At 44.1% G+C, this 19,894-nt stretch overlaps 1 protein-coding gene across 12 annotated transcripts in view; it reads left to right on the top strand.

Moving 5' to 3' along the window:
• The window catches only part of TENM4 (teneurin transmembrane protein 4), a 1,673,798-nt gene that overhangs the window by 1,588,409 nt on the left and 65,495 nt on the right, over nt 1-19,894 (top strand). For 9 of the 12 annotated variants that reach the window (XM_071817725.1, XM_071817645.1, XM_071817681.1 and 6 more), the window contains 5 exons: nt 4,777-5,038; nt 9,882-10,149; nt 12,783-12,926; nt 13,906-14,155; nt 16,637-16,657. In XM_071817725.1, the coding sequence (XP_071673826.1) occupies nt 4,777-5,038; nt 9,882-10,149; nt 12,783-12,926; nt 13,906-14,155; nt 16,637-16,657 (945 nt within the window). The remainder of the gene's footprint in view (nt 1-4,776; nt 5,039-9,881; nt 10,150-12,782; nt 12,927-13,905; nt 14,156-16,636; nt 16,658-19,894) is intronic. The other 3 variants (XM_071817803.1, XM_065833158.2, XM_065833180.2) reach the window with 1 other exon arrangement.

Raw genomic sequence — 19,894 nt, 5'->3', positions numbered from 1 at the left:
CCTTGCCATGAGCGGGGACAGGGCTCTGAGCAACCTGATCCGGGTGAAGATGTCCCTGCTCATGGCAGGGGTGGCACTGGATGAGCTTTGAAGGACCCTTCCAACCCAAACTATTCTATGATTCTGTGAATCTGTGGCTGTATGTCCATACCAACCTCCAGGTGAGCAGAAGACCCAGGGCAAAAGCAATTTAGCTGGAGCATCAGTGTGCTCCACCAACCTTCCATGGACTGCTCGTTCCTCAGGACAGGCTGCCAGCCTCCAGAAGTTAAACGAGTTTTAGGCATTTCAGCGCTGTGGCTTCCTGACTCAGCCCCAACAGATACCCATCTCCAAATGATAAAAATGCCAGAGATCAGCTGTCTCGAACAAGGGAGTCTGTGACCAAGCAGGATTCATCCTGAAGCTGGGATTTGTGTTGGTAGCTGATCAGTCTGACCCCAGACTGCGTGGTGTCAGCTCTCCTGATTTCACTTGTTTTGCCATCCTCTCAAATCCCTCTGCTTCTGCAGAAACCTTGTGCAAGTCTGGTGCACAACCAACAGTGAACAAATTGCCCAGTTGCAGTACCGAGTCTCAATAATTATAATAATAATAATAATAATAATACCTTCCAAAATTGGCTGAGGGACACATGCAGATATTTTCTCAAGCCAATGGGTTCAGCAGTGCGTTCAACTCCATACTCTGGAGGTAATAAATGGACAAGTGAAAGCCCTTCTCTTAAAGAATACTTCCTCAATGCTGAGGTTTTCTAAAAATTACCTTGAAGTCTTTAATAGCATTCAAACTAAAACTGTCAGGGCATAAAATGATGTCGGACATGCCTTATTTCTAAGCCTAGTCTCAGTACTGATTTAGCCAGTAGCATTAGATGCACCTTTTAACCTTCCTAGACCAGCCAACCAGCCAACCAGCCTGGGAAAAGCAGATAATGTTTACTTGCCTTCCTCGCTGATTGGTATAGCATTTATTAAATACTATGTGTAAAGCACTTTCAAAATCACCTAAAGAATTATTGCTCTTGTAGTTTCTGTGTTTTGATAGTTTTCAGTAATTTTCTGAATAGCGCATGACTCTTCTCATCATCTTCTTTACAGTGCAGCTTTCATGTCATGGAGTCACATTTTCTATAAGAAATTCATGCTCTTCAGCAAAAAGTGTATTCTCCTGAATTCCAGGAGGCTGCCTGTGTTCCCAGTCCATACCAGTGCACAGTCATAGGGGTCATTGGGACCATCTTCGATGGTTTGAAGGAAAAATGGGAACACACATGCAAACACTTACCTTGTTCCAGGGGTTATGATATAACTGCGTAAAGCTCACTGGCTTTATTACTTGGCATATTCACTATAGAAATATATATTTCTCAAAAAGTGCACTGAGTTGCCTTAAACTGATTTAGCAAATCAGTTCACTGATAGCAGGGCAGTAACTCTGTTTTGTTTTTTAAAATAAGGGAGTTTAAAGACAGAACTGCATCAGTTTAGTTAGATTGGTCCCAAAGCTGATTTTGTTGCTTGAGGTTTGGGGTTTTGGGTTTTTTTTTCAGGGTTTTGGTTTGGTTTGGTTTTTTTGGCATGACGAAGTTTCAATATTAGTATCATAAGTGAAATTTCAGCTTTAAAATGACAGTGAACTGATTTTTTGACCCCTGCAAGGGGGATCACTGCATCCCAGGTCTCCGCAAGTGGGTCTCACTCCTATTGGAGTACCCATGTACAGCCCCTAATAGCGAAATCCTGGACCTATTTGAGTCACATCACTTGTTCTGAGCAAAACTTTGATAATTTCAAGGCTTGTGTGTGTTTTTAGCCTAATTATCATGATGCAGACCTTTATCAGGTATGAAGGCATGAAGATAAAATGACAGATCTCAAACCGCTCTATTGTTTGCATGATTTCTTTGTAGAACAAATAGATGGATCGAAGAATTGGGACAGGATTATAAACCACATATTTAGATAAAGCTTTAAATTTGTTGAAACTGTTAATTTATAAAGACTTCAAGTCCTCAGTGTCCCATTGTTGTAGGCACAGTGTTAACAAAACAGCAGGAAAGCCTCCAGACTTTTCCATATCGTGTACCTGCCATAACATTCAACAACTTGGACTGTCTGAGAAAGACCAAATACATGGAATTCCAGAGCAAAGAGATGAGAAAGGGTTGTACTTTTCTGTGGGTTTTGTTTTGTCATTTTTTTAAAACCTGCTTTGTGGATAAATGGAGAATTTCATCCTCTGGCCTGTCTCTCCAGAGTCTTTTAAGAAAAACAAAGCAATATGACTGTACAACAATTGTGATTGTTTTAGAGTGATAAAAAAGACATCAGAAATCAGCAGCAAAACCAGAAATACTATTATCTTGTTCCTTAAATCCCAAGGTGGTTTTGCTCTTGTTAAATTTAATTTCAGTAAGGGAAGCTGAGAGGATGGTGTTTTCAGTTGGGGTTTTTCTCTTTGGTTTTGGTTTTAGCTTTTGTTCAGTTCATGAAGGTATCACAGAATCCCAGAATGTCAGGGGTTGGAGGGACCTGGAAAGCTCACCCAGTGCAATCCCCCCATGGAGCAGGAACACCCAGCTGAGGTTCCACAGGAAGGTGTCCAGGCGGGTTTGAATGTCTGCAGAGAAGGAGACTCCACAACCTCCCTGGGCAGCCTGGGCCAGGCTCTGACACCCTCACCATGAAGAAGTTTCTTCTCAAATTTAAGTGGAACCTCTTGTGTTCCAGTTTGAACCCATTACCTCTTGTCCTGTCATTGGTTGTCACCGAGAAGAGCCTGGCTCCATCCTCCTGACACTCACCCTTTATATATCTGTAAACATGAATGAGGTCCCCCCTCAGTCTCCTCTTCTCCAGCTCCAGAGCTCCAGCTCCCTCAGCCTTTCCTCACACGGGAGATGCTCCACTCCCTTCAGCATCTTTGTTGCCCTGCGCTGGACTCTCTCCAGCAGTTCCCTGTCCTTCTGGAACTGAGGGGCCACAACTGGACACAATATTCCAGATGCGGTAACTTCAAAGCTGCACCCTGTGACTCTGGGAAAAAAAGAAACAGCTTGTGAGCAGCAGCGCCTGCTAAAAATACTGCGTGTCTCTGTGTTTTCACAGCTGCTGTGGTGCTGAGGTGATGCTTTCCTTCCGCATCCCATTTTGGGGATGCAGGAGAGGCAAAGATGTTCCCCCCCGGCAGGTTACCATCCCTAACCCAGCCAAGCACCTTTCACAAAGGAGCGAAACGAGAGTTTTTTTCCAAATGAAACCTCTTCCCGCTTGCCTAAAAACTTGCTGAGCATCATTTGTAATGTTTGTTTCTTTCCTCCCGTTGCCCCTTTCAGTGCCTGGGATTCACACAGAGCAATCTTCTCCCTCCTAGCTGAAGGGCTTGCCAAATGCTAATTGACTGTTAAAAATGTTCTCATCAAAGTACAAATGCTGCGCAGCTTTGCTGGCAAGGACCAGCGAGTTACTGGTCGGGCTGTTGCAAGCCAAGCTCCATAGGTCTGGGAAGCTCATGCCCCAACTCGAGTGGTAGAATAAACATGTATTTAGCTTTTTAAAGTGCTTTCCGCTCCCTCCCATGGACTCAATTTAAAATTCTTTCCTGAATAACTTTCTTTTAGTAATTGTATTTACTAAATGGCACCTCGGTCTATCAGCCATAAAAAAATAAAAGGTTCTTCTAAATGTTTGCTTGCAAAAAATTATTTTAGAAGTCATTCATACCCCTCGTTGCTCCTCTGGGATTTTTGTAGGCAATCTGAAAGCCTCATAATTAATTTGAAAATAATTTTAAATACGTTTTTCAGTTTCTGTCTTATCTTGCAGTTGCAAGGTGCCTCAGAGATGGTCTTCAAATTGTCATGCCTCAAAATGAGAGGTCCACAAATTGTGCTGAAACCCCTTCCTTTCTCAGCTAATGCTTCTTTTTTGAGTCTGTGTGTAGTAGATACATCCTGTGATACTTCATAAAATCTCCGTCTCCAACAAGATATAAAGTTTAAATGCAAAACTAAGAAAACTCCAAACCTTTACATGAAGAGGAGGAATGTTTTCCTTATGGAGTAACATCCTTCCGTACAGCTCTGGAGGGCCTGACATAACATTATCCAATGTTACACATGCAGAAAAGCCACTTGGCTGGAAGGTAACATAGGGTGAAGTTGCAGACCACAGGCAGTACATTATCTGCCCTGCTTTAAGAGTCAAAAACCACCACATGTGCTGGCTGCTGTGGTACAGACACTGTCTGTGTGGTGTTGATTTTGTCCCCGTGCCTCCTCCAGTAGGTCCGTGACTGGGCTCCACATGTTCCCTGGGGTGCATTAGGTTCTAGTCAGGTTGACAGTGATGCCAAGACAATTTATGGGATGGTGTGTCAGGGAAACAGCTTTCCAAAAAGTTTATCTCATCATGTGAACTGATCCAGTCTGTGACTGTGTTTGGATGATAGATGCTTCTAAAAAAAATAAAATAAAATTAGTATGTATGATCAAATAACACTGGAAAAGCACTAATGAGGATAAACATTTGTCTCAAAAAAAGAGATGGGTATGTTCTAATATAGATGAGGACAACATGCAAAGAAGCTGGGTTTGGACTCCTGCCTCTGGTACTTGCTCTTACTCAGCAAAAGCCACTTTGGGATGCAGGTTTTATGCTTGTGAAATGTGGCTGATGATATTTCTTGCAATGATTTTTCTGGGAGTCCTTGCTGTGGTATTATTACAAACAGAGTGGTGCTTGCACTAATTTTGTATTTCATCTCTCAAAACAGCTTCGACCTCGTTACCATTGGTGGCATCTCCATTATCCTGCACTTTGAGCGCGCTCCCTTCATCACCCAGGAGCACACGCTGTGGCTGCCTTGGGATCGCTTCTTCGTGATGGAAACCATAGTCATGAGGCACGAAGAGAATGAGATCCCAAGCTGTGACCTCAGTAACTTCGCCCGGCCAAACCCTGTGGTCTCCCCATCTCCTCTGACAGCTTTTGCAAGTTCCTGCTCAGAGAAAGGTCCTATCATTCCTGAAATCCAGGTATGAACCGCCTGAACCAAGGAGAAAAATTTCATAGAATCCTAGAATAGTTTGGGTTGGAAGGGACCTTCCAAGCTCATCCAGTGCCACCCCTGCCATGAGCAGGGACATCTTCACCAGCTCAGGTTGCTCAGAGCCCCGTCCAGCCTGGCCTGTGATGTCTCCAGGGATGGTTCATCCACCACCTCTCTGGCCAACCTGGGACAGGCTCTCACCACCCTCATCGTAGATGTTTAGTGCCATTTGAAGTGTCCTGAAGATATCGTGCGTGATCTCTGACTCCCAGTCTGGACTAATCCCCTATCAGTGTCCTGCATTACATCTGCCAACCCCTTGTGAATCTCACGCATAACTTGAACATCCCAAATTGCACTAGACACCTGCAGTTATGGAATCTAATTAAGACCTTAGTGGGATTCGCTTTGAGGTGTTCACGCACAATCGCCTGGATGCGTGCTAGATGTCTGAGCTCCCATTAAAGCTGACAGGAATCTTATCAATACCGCCAGCAGAGCCTGTAGATCAATTAAGCTGACCAGCTTGAAGGTATCCAGTTCACACTGACGGTATCACTTAGATTTCCATTGACTCTAATTGATGCTTACGTACCTACCTCACATGCATACATTTATACTCTGACATCCATATCTAGATGCCATGAATTGAAATTGAATCCCACCCTTAAGCTTACATGGCAAGAACAACCTTCTAAAGAGCCCTTTGGCCATGAAGAGACCCAGAAGTTCAGAGAAGACCCCTAACTTTTAGGTTCCTAAGTTTAGAGAAGATGAATCCCATGAATGATGAGCAGTACTTTTCACACATGCCAAATTATTGAGCTAAAACCTCTAAAACTGTATTCCTCTTCAAACGCTGACAGCTAAAGGGTAACAGAGCTTGTGGTGCGGGAGTATACAAGACAATCTGACTTTATGGCGGAGTCCTGACAGTACTTTATTTCATAAATTAACTATTTTTCATTCCTATACTGGATATATACACAATAAAAAATAACGTCGCTGTCAGTTGCTGCAGCTGCATTTTATAAAATGTGTTTCTCAGTAGAGAAATGTTAAATATAAAAGGTGTGAGCACAAAGCTGGGAGGAGGTGACAAGTGGATGGCAGAGCAAGGAAAGAGATTTTGACAAGTGGGCAGATAGGAACCTCATGAGCTCCAACAAATAAATGCAGTGTCCTCTACCTGTTTGCATTCAAAAGACCAAAAAGTACATTTTAAGTGTTTGATTCAGGTGCCTGAAGATGAATTTGGTGCCATTTAAGATGTCCTGAAGTGTTTCCTCAGGCCTCCAGCTGTAGCTTCAGATCTCAGGAAGGTTTTGGATGCCAGAGAACATTTCAACAGCATTAGGTGCTGGTGTTAAGGCCCCCGAATCAGGTCCTAAATGACTTTCTTTCTCAAAATTCATTCTGAGCGTCATATTCTCAAAGAGAAAAATAAAAGAAGACTGATTGTTCCTTGCCTTGTGTACTGGCAGAGTGAAGAGCAGCTGTAAGAGAAATGTGTAACCCAACACACAGAAACAAGATTTTCTACATTGTCTCATGCAAAAAGTGGAAGAATTGCTACTAATGCAAGTACAGATCAACATCCAGGAGTGAAGGAAACACAGCAGTGAAAATTACTAAATAGTGAAAATCCCTAGTAAGCCTGAAGAACCAGCTCTTCTGCATGACTGGCCCGGTGGCCGGACAACTTTTAAAGAGCAGATTGTGTTGATTAGGCTATAATAAACTCTAGAGAGCACTAGTAACTGACAAAGACCCCAGACACAACATATGAATTTGTCTGGTCCAAACAGCAATTATCAAATAGAAATACGGGCACAATTCAACTGTCATTACTTTTGATGCATTCAGAGTATTTTAAAGCTTATTTTTCCCCTCTTCTCCCACCAATGTCCTACAGGATTATATTCCCCCCCACCAATGCCCTGCTTTGTTGCTGGTTCAGCGCTACTTACAATCTACAAATGCATCCCAGATAATTGGAATTACCATTTGAACCCACTCTTTAAGCAGTTGCCTTTAAACCCAAGCCCTTGTGCTGCTCAGGGCTCTGGCACTGCCGTGCTGACCCTTTCTCTGGAGTGACAGACAGCAGAGACAGACCGTGGCAGACACAAATAAATATTTCTGACGGGGATTTGAACCAGACATTGCAAACAGTACCTCTGTGACAATTATTTCTGCCTGGCTTTTTCCTAGAGTGGTTACAGATGAAGACAGATTTGATACAAGGGACCACCTTTACTGCAGCTCGGCTCAGCTGGTTTCTGGTTCAGCCAGGTCCCAGCTCAGCTTGTTGCTGAGCTCATAAAATATATTTTTAAATTCCTGGGTTTTCCCAATTCTGTCATTTCTCAGCCTCCTAAGCACTGAGATATGTAAATCGAAAAGGCTGCATTACAGACAGTAAATATTTATGAGCACAGTGGAACGGCACTTGAACTTCGGGATGTGTCTGTTTGTCAAGTGCTGCAACGCTCAGAGCTGTAAGTTATCACTTGAAAAAGTGTTGGGCCTTGGATGGCAGATTAGAAGAGGTCTTCTCAGGGGGCAGGTTACGCAATTTGTCATTATTGATAATGCTAAACAGAAAACCTGTAAGAGATGAGCAACTTGTCACTCCAGGCAAGTTTGCTGCTCCCACATCAAAGGGGTTGAGTATAGGAGCCATGTAGCTTGGAGGACACCAGAATGGCTGTGATGAACCTGTTGGCAAAGGTCCAGAGGAGCCACAGGAATGATGCGAGGCTGGAACAGCTCTGCTGGGAGGACAGGCTGAGAGAGCTGGGGTGTTCAGCTGGAGAAGAGAAGCTCCGGGGAGACCTTAGTGTGGCCTTTCCAGACTTAAAAGGGGCTGATAAGAAAGATGGGGACATGCGAGGGCGAAAACTCATGGACTCCGCACAATCCAATATGAATTCAAGCGAAGCCATTTATTACAGAAACAAGCCTCCTTATATATGCAGTTATTTCCTGATCACGCGTCCACACTCCAAGCATGCATTAGCTGATTGGATATTGCCCATATCCACGAGCTGTCCACACACCCAAGTCTCACTGCTAATAGGTCTGTTGATTTACATTATGTGAGGCCCTGAGGCCTCACTCCCACAGCAGGTGGTGTTTTTCAGCCTTCAAGCTGGCCTTGAGATTGCTTTGGCTAGTTCAGAAATAAATCTCCATCTAATAGAAACCCATCCACACAACAACCTCAAGAAAATCCCTCAAATCTCCCACAAGGACAGACTTTTTAGGAGGGCCTGTTGTGATAGGACAAGGGGTGATGGTCTTAAATTAAAAGAGGGGAGATTCAGGCCAGACTTGAGGAAGAAATTTTTGCCCCTGAGGGTGGTGAGAGCCTGTCCCAGGTTGCCCAGAGAGGTGGTGGATGAACCATCCCTGGAGACATCCCAGGCCAGGCTGGATGAGACTCTGAGCAACCTGAGCTGGTGAAGATGTCCCTGCTCATGGCAGGGGTGGCACTGGATGAGCTTTGAAGGTCCCTTCCAACCCACACTGTTCTATGATTCTATGATCCCTTCCTGATGGGTGGATCTCTTTACGTACCAGCCTTCAAGCTTCCATGCTCTTAATATTACAGATGATTGCTGGGGAAGTATTTTCACAGCTCATTTAGGGTCCAGCACACTAAAGTATTTCAGAAGTGGCACAGGAGAGAACAGTGGCAGCTGTGACCTTCTGACACATCCCATTTACAGACCAAGTTTTCCAACTCACTGCCAAGCTTCTGCCTTTATCTTTCACAATTTGCTGGAGGTTACCATCTTGTGCTGACAATGTCCATGTTGCGTGCGGACCTAAGAGTGACATTTTCTGGAAAGTGACAATTCGATTTTTTTCTCATAAACCTTCAGAAAGAAATGCCCTTTTCAATAGTATTTTGCATGGAAGAATCAGCATGGTGTCGGGGATGTAAACTGGATCACTTTCCAGAAAATTTGCTTACATTTCATAGAATCTTAGAATCATAGAACAGTTTGGGTTAGAAGGGACCTTCAAAGGTTATCCAGTCCACCCCCTCTGTAACGAGCACTTTAGCAGATAAATTAGCTGAAAATTCCATCTTTACTGAGATTTCTCAATTCTCAAAGCAGAACAGGGGCAGACAAAACTTTTCCCACTCTTTCGTATTTTGTGAAATTTGGGAATCAAATGGAAACCTGTGAGTCCTACTCAGTCAGAAATATCCACACTCATGGCTGAAGGAGAAGACAAAGCAACTCACCTAGAATATAGAGGAATCTGGAAAAGGAAGGGAAGGGAGAATGAAAGGGAAGGGAAAGGGGTTGATGGTGGTGGGTCAGGCTGAGACATTGGACTCATCTTAAAAGGTCTTTTCCGAGCAAAACGATTCTATGATACAGGCCAAGCAGGGTTTAATTTTCTTACTGGGAAAAAGAAGCCAGGAGACAAAAATTAGCAGCCGTAGAAACCTCCCAAGATAAAATGGAGGCTAAAGTGATGGGCTGATCTCAGACCCCAATGTTCTTTCACTGTAAGTCCTGGGACTCCTTTTAACAGTGAGTCCCATTGTAAACACTGACTTAAATGTGATACTTTGGTCTTCTGTTCTCCCATGTAACAGAGATGGAGAAAGATGGGGGCATTCCTTGGCTTCGTCAACTAACCCTATAAATTACAGATATGATTTCATACTCGATGCCTACTAGGTGTGCTTTTTTAGACATGTCTACCAGCGCTTTTATAAAGGTGTGTTTGATAAATCACAGCTTCACTGCCTTTTCCTGTCTCCTCGCTGCTGATTTAACACCTCCTGGATTGCTTTTCCACAGGCCCTACAGGAGGAGATTAATGTTTCCGGCAGTAAAATAAAAGTGAGTTACCTGAGCAGTCGCACAGCTGGCTACAAATCAGTGCTGAGGATCAGCATGACCCACCCCACCATCCCTTTCAACCTGATGAAAGTCCACCTCATGGTGGCCGTCGAGGGACGCCTCTTCAGAAAGTGGTTTGCAGCTGCTCCGGACCTGTCCTATTATTTCATCTGGGATAAGACAGATGTCTACAGCCAGAAGGTGTATGGGCTCTCAGAAGCTTTTGGTAAGTGACCTCGGGGCTTGTGTCTCTTTCTAGAAGTAGCCAAGTGGCACTGCACAGACCTTGTCCTACATGGGTATGGTCCAACTGCTAACACATAAAATAGTCCCTGCTGTTTCTTTGGAGAGGATTTGGCCCAGCTGTTCAGCCAGCAGACATTTCCCCAACAGATGAACACTTATCTGTTCTCTGGCTCATGGCCCAGCACATACATCCTGAGCTGCTACCATCATATTCATACAGAAGGAATGAGCTGGGACTACAGGCTTTTGGCTGCGTCTCACATACAGCTGAAAGCTGTCAGCACTGCTTTGAAAGAAATCCCTAGAACTGAGCCCTGATCTCCACTGCTCCTCATGCCTGACCTTCAGCATTGCTCTAATTTTAGCTTGATCTTCATTACCCATTCAAGAATGCCATCCCAAACGCATGATGGTCTTTTCACTTGTGCATTCGTTGACATCTGCAAAAGACTGTCAGGGGCTGCAAGGCAGAGAATAGGGCGGCTCTTCATACTCAATATGCCACATCCCCAGCACCAAGCATTGTAATCCATGCCACCCAATTCCCGGGGCAAAAGGTGGAATATATCATAGAATGTCCTCAGTTGGAAGGGACCCACAAGGATCATGGAGTCCAACTCCTGTCCCTGCACAGGACAACCCCACAGTTCACGCCGTGTGTCTGAGGACGTTGTCCAGTCTCTTCTTGAACACTGTCAGGCTTGGGGCTGTGACACCTCCCTGGGGAGCCTGTTCCAGTGTCCAGCACCTCTGGGTGAAGAACCTTTTCCTCATGTCCAACCTGAACCTCCCCTGGCACATCTTCCTGCCATTCCCTCGGGTTCTGTCATTGGCCACCAGAGAGAAGAACTCAGCGCCTGCCCCTCCTCCTCCGCTTGTGATGAAGCTGTAGCAGCCATGAGCTCTCCCCTCAGTCTCCTCTTCTCCAGGCTTAATAAACCAAGTGATTTTAGCTGCTATGGTGGGGCAAGAAGCTGTGCTGTGAATGCAGCAGGGAAGTGATCGTGCCACTGTACTGGGCACTGATGAGGCTGCACCTTGCATACTGTGTTCAGTTTCAGGCCCCTCACTATAGGAAAGGCCTTGAGGTGCTGGAGCGAGTTGAGAGAAGGGAACGGAGCTGGTGAGGGGCTGGAGCACAAGTGTGATGGGAGAGGCTGAGGGACCTGGGGGGTTCAGCTGGAGAACAGGAGCTGAGGGGAGACCTTCTGATCTCTGAACTGCCTGAAAGGAGCTTGGAGCCAGGGGGGGTCGGGCTCTGCTCCCAAGGAACAAGCACCAGGACCAGAGGAAACGGCCTCAAGTTGCGCCAGGGGAGGTTGAGGTTGGGTATTAGGAAAAATTGCTTCCCAGAAGGGGTTGTCAGGCACTGGAACAGGCTGCCCAGGGCAGTGCTGGAGTCACCATCCCTGACGGGGTTTAAAAGGCATTTAGACGAGGTTCGTAGGGGCATGGTTTAGTGCCAGAGTTATGTTTGGACTTGATGATCTTGAGGGTCTTTTCCAACCAAAATGATTCTATGATTCTATACAACCAAGTTTGGAGTCTACACTGAGAAACATGTCCTGATAGAGTATCTTAAAGACTACATTGACATGCTTTTTTAAAGTGCTAGGTCAGCAGTGGGGCCTGGAGTGCTCCACAGTGTAGCTCTGCAGCCATAAAGGACTCAAGCAGGGCTGAGTACATGAGTATTCAGGCTTTCAATGATTCCCACCTCTAGAAACCCTCGTTTCCTAAACTACATCTTCCTTTGATACCGTCAGATTCTGCAAAAGTCTGTATTTGATGAGTGATCCTGAGTTCACTCAGTGCTCAGCACTTTTTAAGGATGCTAGGAAATTTGTGAGATCTGAACTTTATTTTTATCTAATGAAAAGTTATGTAATTGCTTTTCATTTGTATAGAACTTGTAGTTCTGCTCTGCTTCAGCTGTTAGCACTGAAAAGATCGGTAGGGCAGAAGAAAAGCAAACCAATGAGAGCGGTCCCGTTTCTTCTGAGAAAATCATAAAGGAGTCATTATTATGTCGAAAACATAATTTTCCTTCTAGTGACATCATTTTACTCTTAAGCAACTCCAGTGTGTTCAGCGGAGCTACTCCTAAAAGGCTCTGATTAGACATCACAGCAATCCAAGCCTTTTTGACATTAGCAATGACCACAAGTCAACCTGGCCTAAGATTTCTGTCTCTAGGGGACTTGCTGTCCCATGTCTCATTTGTATGTCTTAACTTTCCAGGAAAGGACCAGGATTTTTAGCAAGTTCCTGACATGCAGTATTTTATCCAAGATAGTAGACAGGAGTAAAATGCTCCCATTTGGGAGTTTGCCCTCTCAAATACCCATTGTTTTAAAATGTGTCTTTAAAATCATCCCTTTTAAATATTTAGCACATTTACCCAACATGTATGACTGTGTTGACCTTTTTAAATGCGGGATGGCCTTTAAAGAGAAAAATATTAAGACTCTGCATTGTGATGATGACATTTTAAATAAAATTGGCAGTTTCTTGTAGAAAAGCTCTTAACCCTCCTGGGTTGAAACTCTCTGTGTGTTGATTGTGCATTTCTGGGTTACTAATCTGGGGGGGTCTTTTGCTTCTTGTTCATAGTTTCGGTAGGTTATGAGTATGAATCCTGTCCTGACTTGATCCTGTGGGAGAAGAGGACGGCTGTGCTTCAGGGTTATGAAATCGATGCTTCCAAACTGGGAGGATGGTCCCTGGACAAACATCATGCCCTCAACATACAAAGTGGTAGGTTGGCTGTAACACATAGCAGTGTTGCAAGGCTCAGTTGCTTCTTAGTGTTGAGAATTCAAGAAAAGGAGAGAAATGTGATCAACACATGTACTCTTTCATGTATTTTACTAATAAGTTATTTCTGATAACCCACATTTAGAAGTAATAAGGTGTGCATAAATCCAAAAGAAGCTGGCCATCATGAAGGAGTTGAAAGTCAGCATGCATAACTTTGTAGTGTCTTAAAAGAAGCAGATTAACAAGGAAAATATTCCTAAAATAACAAAGGCAAGTTTGTTCAGGTTGGACGTACCACTGACCATAAATCCACCCAGGACCGTCCTCCAATGTGCAAACGTGCTTGCAGAAATTAATGTCTTCATGGGTCATAAAGGAGAATGGAAGGTGCAAGGGTCCTTGAAGGTTGCTCAAGACTAGAGCAGGGAGGCTTGGAAGCCGATCAGAACAGGATGATAGCCGTGGTATGGGAGCAACCATCTAGTTCAGCTCACCTCCCTGCTGAAAACACTGCGTTTATAATATAAGGAACGTAAGCAAAGCTGCTCTAAAGTTTTGCAGATGAAACATTTCTCTACAGAATGCACTGTGGTCTTTCTGTCCCTTCTCTTTCTGTGAGCTGTGTGTATTTTATTTTTTACCTTATAGACTGAAAAATACAGGGCAAGGATGGACAGAAAAAGGCAGGTGAGAATACATGAGAGGCTGAAAAGTATATTTAATTCAAAGGTAAAGACAGTCTTGTTCACCCTACATACTTTTCTTCTCCAAGAAAAGAAATAAGTCTATAAAAATTTACTTCAGATAAGGGGCTTCTCATTTGCAACTGTCACAAAACATCACTATGAAGAGTGATAAACCTCCTTGCCTCTTGACAAATTCCCCAGCTGGCATCCAGCATTGCCAGTTTGTGCTCCCTTTGGTCTCAGTACCCTGTCTCTCTTTTAATTTCCTTATTACTGTCTTCTCTCTCTAGGTATCTTGCATAAAGGCAATGGGGAAAACCAGTTTATTTCCCAGCAGCCACCTGTAATCGGAAGCATTATGGGCAACGGCCGCAGACGTAGCATTTCGTGTCCAAGCTGCAATGGTCTGGCAGATGGGAACAAACTTCTGGCTCCCGTTGCCCTCACATGTGGGTCTGATGGAAGTCTTTATGTTGGAGATTTCAACTACATCCGAAGGATCTTTCCCTCTGGCAATGTCACCAACATCCTGGAGCTGAGGTACACTGTGCTGAATGGGGACGTTATCATTACACCCTTAAATTCTGCAGAAATCTTATGTACCTGAAAGGAAAAAAGAGCAAAACTGTTTAAAAGAAAACACAGCAAAACAGAAATAATTCTGCTCAGATTTGCCTCTTCTGCAACTCTGCTGACTTTGATTTACACTAGAGAAACACAGACCTAACAAGTTCTTCCTGAATTGAATCACACGCCGAAAATATTGACACGTTTCTGTGCTCTTAAGCCAAACTGTGTTGATGTCTGTCTTTTGGTGTAGATAGAGACCACTGTGAATTCAGCCTCTGAGATAACCTGAACTCGGAAGGACACGGCACTGATGGTGATATGTAGAGGTTAATCGGGATAGATAATCATTCATAATTAAGACAGGGTGATCACCTAGGGAGTCACGGACTGCGTTTTTCTAGTTATTTTGGGGGGGACAAACATATCAGCCCCCCTCAGTTCCCAGCTGAACAGCAATGTCAAGGTGAATATATAGATGGATCATCTGAAAGCAAGTGTTTCCTTTTAACCCCAAATAACAAAGGGGAAAGAAATACTAGGAGAAATAGGAAGACTTGTGAAGGAATATCCATTAAAATAAGGGGGGAGGAAGGAAAAATATACATTTGTCACAAGTTCTGAAAAAATGAAATAGATTGTGACTGAATCAAAATTTAAAATTGACCTCACTGAGGATACTTTTCCTCTGTAAAATTTCCGCAACAAAGAAAATGACCCACTTCAAAGCACCAGGGCTTGATTCTGGACTCTGTGACCAGGCAAGACCCACTCCAGGACAGTCAATAGAGTCAAGGCAGTGTTTGTGAGTGAGGCTCCTCTGCCTAAAAGACCTCACCTAAAGTCAATGCAAGGTTAGCATGGTGAATGGGAACCTTCCCACCACCTCTCAAGGTCTGGTCTGAAAGTGAGAGCCTCACAGAAAGTCAGAATCTCCCTGCCTTACTCAGATTGAGTGTCCCGGTTTCTGGGGACAAAAGTAATGCTCCATTTCTGTAAGGACTGCCATGTGGAAGCTTACTAGAGAACCACAGTAATTAGACTTTGCTGAAGGTCTTATTTGGCACAGAGAACCATCGTCATTGAGCATAGTATAGGATAAAAAGGATCCAGACAAACATTACACTCAAAGAGTAGCTGTCTTGCTATGCTCACAGGGTGACAAGGACATCAGGAGGAGTCGCTGAGTTAGGAAACCCCCAGGGAGATGTTTGCAACCACATCCCAAAGGGCTGGGAAACCTTTTGAGTAAATAAGCAAGAACCCGATTCTTGCTGTCGTGTTTTATGGCATACGAGAACATAATATCTCTCATGTTTGTAAGGTGGGAAGCTGGGATAAATCTTCAGCCCTGGTCCACGTTAAAGAATGTAATGTTCTTCCAGTGCCAGAAAGTTATTTTAATGACCAAAGGTGATATTTCCAGAAGAGCCTAGGTGATTTGGGGCCCAAATCCCATTGCAACTGAGTGGGATTAATATCTCATTCCCACAAGTGCAATTGCGAAAACCCAATCCCTGTTTCATTGTCAGTGGAAATACCAGACCCATGGAGGTTTTGCAGAGTATTTCCTGATTGGAAAAGAGTAAATTGGAAACCTTGACAGAGTGGCCTTCCTGGCTCTTGTGTAGAGCCACAGAGTTAAATTTACTCCAGAGTTAAATCTGCTGGAACGATTGCTGCTTCGTCTGTGCAAACACTTAGGTTACTGGATCTAATAAACGTTTCTTCACTCTGGTGTGCTATAAAGTAAGTGGGTTCAGATGCAGGCTGACTAAAAGCGATGGAGGAAAGCCATCGCTTTTGGACTAAACAGAGTTTGCCTGTGTCTTCTCAAATCAGAATCTCCTTGGAGATTAACACCCTCGCTATTTGGCTTTTGGGTTTTGTTTGGGGGTAGCGTCTTTAGAGCGTAGTGTTCTGTTGGGGAGAGGAAAGCAAATGCGCTGTGGGTCGCAGATAACTGCAGCTGGATATGTGACTAGACCCATGAAAAATGTCCAGCTCAGCATAATTTCAGTCTTCTGGGCTACAGTTCATGAGGTTACAGCAATGAACTGCCACCCATAACTGTGCGACTGTTAAACTTTGTAAATCACAAGGTTTTGCTTTGACTGAGAGTGAAAAAACTGTGAAGATATTTGCATTTACATATATTTAGCTCAGTACTGCTCTGAACGATAAAGTCTGTCGGGTCCTATCTCCTGCATAAGGGAATAACTCCAAGCAGGTGAGATCACGCTTGCTTTGTGATATGCAACGGTACATAAGCAAGCTCGCTGCCAAGTAATATCCAATATAAAATATATCAGTGTCATTCCAGCTAAGTCTTTATTTATTATTGCATTGTATGATACAGATACTGTCAAGTTTTCAATCTGCTAATAATGCATCGAACTGAGCTGCTAACACCTCGTTCTTTCTTCTGTTCCCTGCTTTCCTGTCTTCTGTCAGAAATAAAGATTTCAGACATAGGTAAGCCAACCAGTAGAGAATTCTTATGCCGCTCCCTGTCTTGTTGCATGTTGTCACACAGCAGAGCCGCAAGTGCCATTTCCAGATGATTCAATAGCAAATGAAGCTGTCGTGATTAAAACTGGCAGAGGCGATCAGTCATCAGAACTGGGAGCCGTTAATCACGGGACAGAGTCGCACAGATTTCTGCATGAGCTGTTGGAGATGCAGACAGGGGAGGTGCAGACACGAGGGTAATGAGAGGAGGAGGGTGGGAATTAAGCAAGAAAGCAAAGTGGGGGAACCATCAGGATACAGGTCACTGGAACAGCTATGATGGGGAAAATAATTCTCATATGGTAAAATGTCTTCTTTTTGAGTTTTGGAGAGTGTAACTGGGATAATGAAGGGCCAGGTGTACCCCAACATCACCCAGCTAGGGAAGGAAGGTTTTGTAACTGAGCTCTTCATAGAAAGCCTTCGAATTTTGTGAAAGGATGTCAGGCTCAGGCAGGAGCTAGTGTGACTCAGAACCTTAGCCAGGAAACGCAATAATGAAAGAGAAAGAGTAATGACAAGAAAACAAGATGAAAGAGAGAGTCCTAAATTGGAGCTTTGTCACTAAGAATATTTGTCATTCGGGTTCACTGGAGTTTCAGTGAGTTTGATCCAATCAGTTGCATTCAGGAAGATGTCAACCTCCTGTCACTGTCTGTGTTTGCAAGGACTTCTCTGGCTCTGACAAGTTTCCCATCCTTCTCCCTGGTTGCTTTCTAAATTAGAAGCTTAGATTGTGGAGTTCGGATTTTTTTGCTTGATTTTCTTTTTGCATTTGGGATTGGGGATTTTTCTTGCTACATGTTTTTTATTTACTTTTTCCTTGACTTCACAGAGGCTATGCAAACCCAGAAATGTTCATTTTATCTGTATGCCTGGAAATGCAATGGAGTAGAAACTGGGTATATTTTGCCTTACTGCCAGGACATTAATGAAGGGCTGAGCTTCCACGGTGTAACGGGCTGGCCCAAAGCATTTATTAGCAGGGCTGGGAGGTTGGTACACAAGACCTCTGTGCTGACCGTCTTCATCAGGCTGAGTTCCAGCCCCAGAGCTCCTCTTTCACATCATTTGAAGGCAATAGAAAAACTCATTTCTCTTAGAAACAGCCAGGCTGTATCCTTAGAGCCCTAGAAATACGCAACTGCTAAAGTGCGCCTGCTCCGACAGTGAAGGGCAGGAACTGAATACCTGTTTTGAGAAGAGTTTTTATATATGAAGGCAACAACTGAGTGAAGATATATGGACTGACCACAAATGATGCCACCAGAGCCTTATAAAGTTGGCAGAGCTTCAGCCTTTAGGCAAGTCCTAAAAGCTAAGAGTTGAAATGAAAGCAAGCCAAGACCTGCTGGCTTCAGTGCAGTCCAAAGGGGACTGGTGAGGGAGGAAGGAGGTGAGGAGCTCTAGACCAACTCTTCCCATCTGTGACCGCTTTAAGGGAGGGATCCATGTGAGTTAGCAGCTGTTCTTTGTCATTTGCTGTAATACTTCTTGTTAGGAAGCCTTTTTTTTCCTGAGCTGCAGGGGAATGAGTGGGTGTAGCCACTAAAGCTCCAGTGCTTTGAGTTCCAGAAGGTCCTCAGCTTGACACCATTGACGGGCAACAGTTGCAAAGGGTGAGATCCCCAGCACTAAATCTTAGTGGTTTGGAAAAGCTGCAATCCATATTAAAAAGCTTCAGGGGAAAGGATTCCTCCCCACTACATAGTCTGTGGTGAACTTGATCTGCAGAGGTTCTGGAGCTACCAGCTAATAGGCTTGGCTCTACAGCACAGCCTAGGTAGCCAAGGTCTAACTCTGCAACAGCCAAAATGGGAGATGTTAGCTAACCCAAAAAGCATCCCCAAGTCATGATGCCTCCAAGTTTACCCCCATCTGTCATTCAGTAATAGATTAATAGGAACTTACTCTAGTATGTCTGCGTATGGACCTGTCTTGATGGGCTTACAGAAGCTAATGACGTGTTCCAAACATGGCAATAACAGTTTGCAGTGAATTATCATTATCTTTTCTCTGCAGGAACGTGGAGGGCAGTGAGGCATTGCTGTCTTGCAAATATGCAGAAAGTGGCCGCACTTAAATGTATTCTTCCTTTCTGGTTTCCATTCATACCTTAGAGAGACAAATCTGCGATTAGAGGCAGAGAGATATCTCAGAAAACTGCCCTAGGATGAGATCAAAAGTCCTTTGCAGTCTCTGGGTTGGCTTATGGCGCTGCTATGAAGTTTTATTATCCAGCCTGTGACACTAGAAGAGCTTTGGGCATCGCATAGAAACTGAAAACACTAAAAAGGCCAAGTGTAAATTCAGCTCGCTGCACTGTGTGGCCTCCTTGTGCATTAATCTATTGAATGTCACCCAGGGACAAAAAAAAGACCAGTTCCTCACACCAGCTATAATAAAATCCTCTATTTGTGAGCTGCAGGGTGCTTAGCATGGAGCCATGGAAACACAGCCCCGATGAACAAAAAACTCTGGCCGCAGGAATTCTGTAGTTCTTTAGTCACCAGCAAATTCGTGTGGCCAGCAAGGATCAGAGGCAAAGAGGGCAGCTAGCACAGAAAGCTTTACAGAGGTGGTTTCATGAGATATCAGATCCAAAAAAGCCCCAGGGGTTTATTCAGATCAGCTGTTTTGGGTAACTCACTTTGGTGTTGTGAATGCTCCTGTCTGTTGAGCACAGTGGGAGCCAGAACTGTGCTGTTACCATTCACCAAAGTTGTCCTTTCGAGGAGTTGGTAGATGCCCTTGCACTTGATAAACTAAAATGCAGTTCATGTCGTAAGGTATATGTTGAAAATAAGTCAGATGAACCATACCTAAAAAGCACTATTGACAATTAAGGGAGTTAATGCAGCCAGTTCAGATGTGAGCATCCACGTCTGAAGGTCAGTGAGATTAATATGAACAAAAACACATAAAAATGTGCAGTCTGCTGTGCTGACATATTATGGAAAACCTGCTGAAACCAAGGACCATCTCCCTTTTCTCATCTTTATTCCTTAGAGCCTGGCTTCCCACACTGGAGCAGGAGCTTCCTTCCTCAGACTCCTCCAAAACGTGGGCTCTGAGCCCAAGGGAATAATAATGACTTTTGCTCAAAGCCTGTGCATTGATTCTAGTACAACAGAAGCAACCCCTGAGTGTCAGACATCTGCCTGTTCACCCACTTTGTACCACTTTACTTCCTTGTTCTTG

The sequence above is a fragment of the Patagioenas fasciata genome, chromosome 1 (assembly GCF_037038585.1).
Source record: "Patagioenas fasciata isolate bPatFas1 chromosome 1, bPatFas1.hap1, whole genome shotgun sequence".
NCBI classification, from domain to species: domain Eukaryota; kingdom Metazoa; phylum Chordata; class Aves; order Columbiformes; family Columbidae; genus Patagioenas; species Patagioenas fasciata.
Note: the sequence above shows the minus strand (reverse complement) of the source record. Positions and strands in the feature narration are given on the sequence as shown.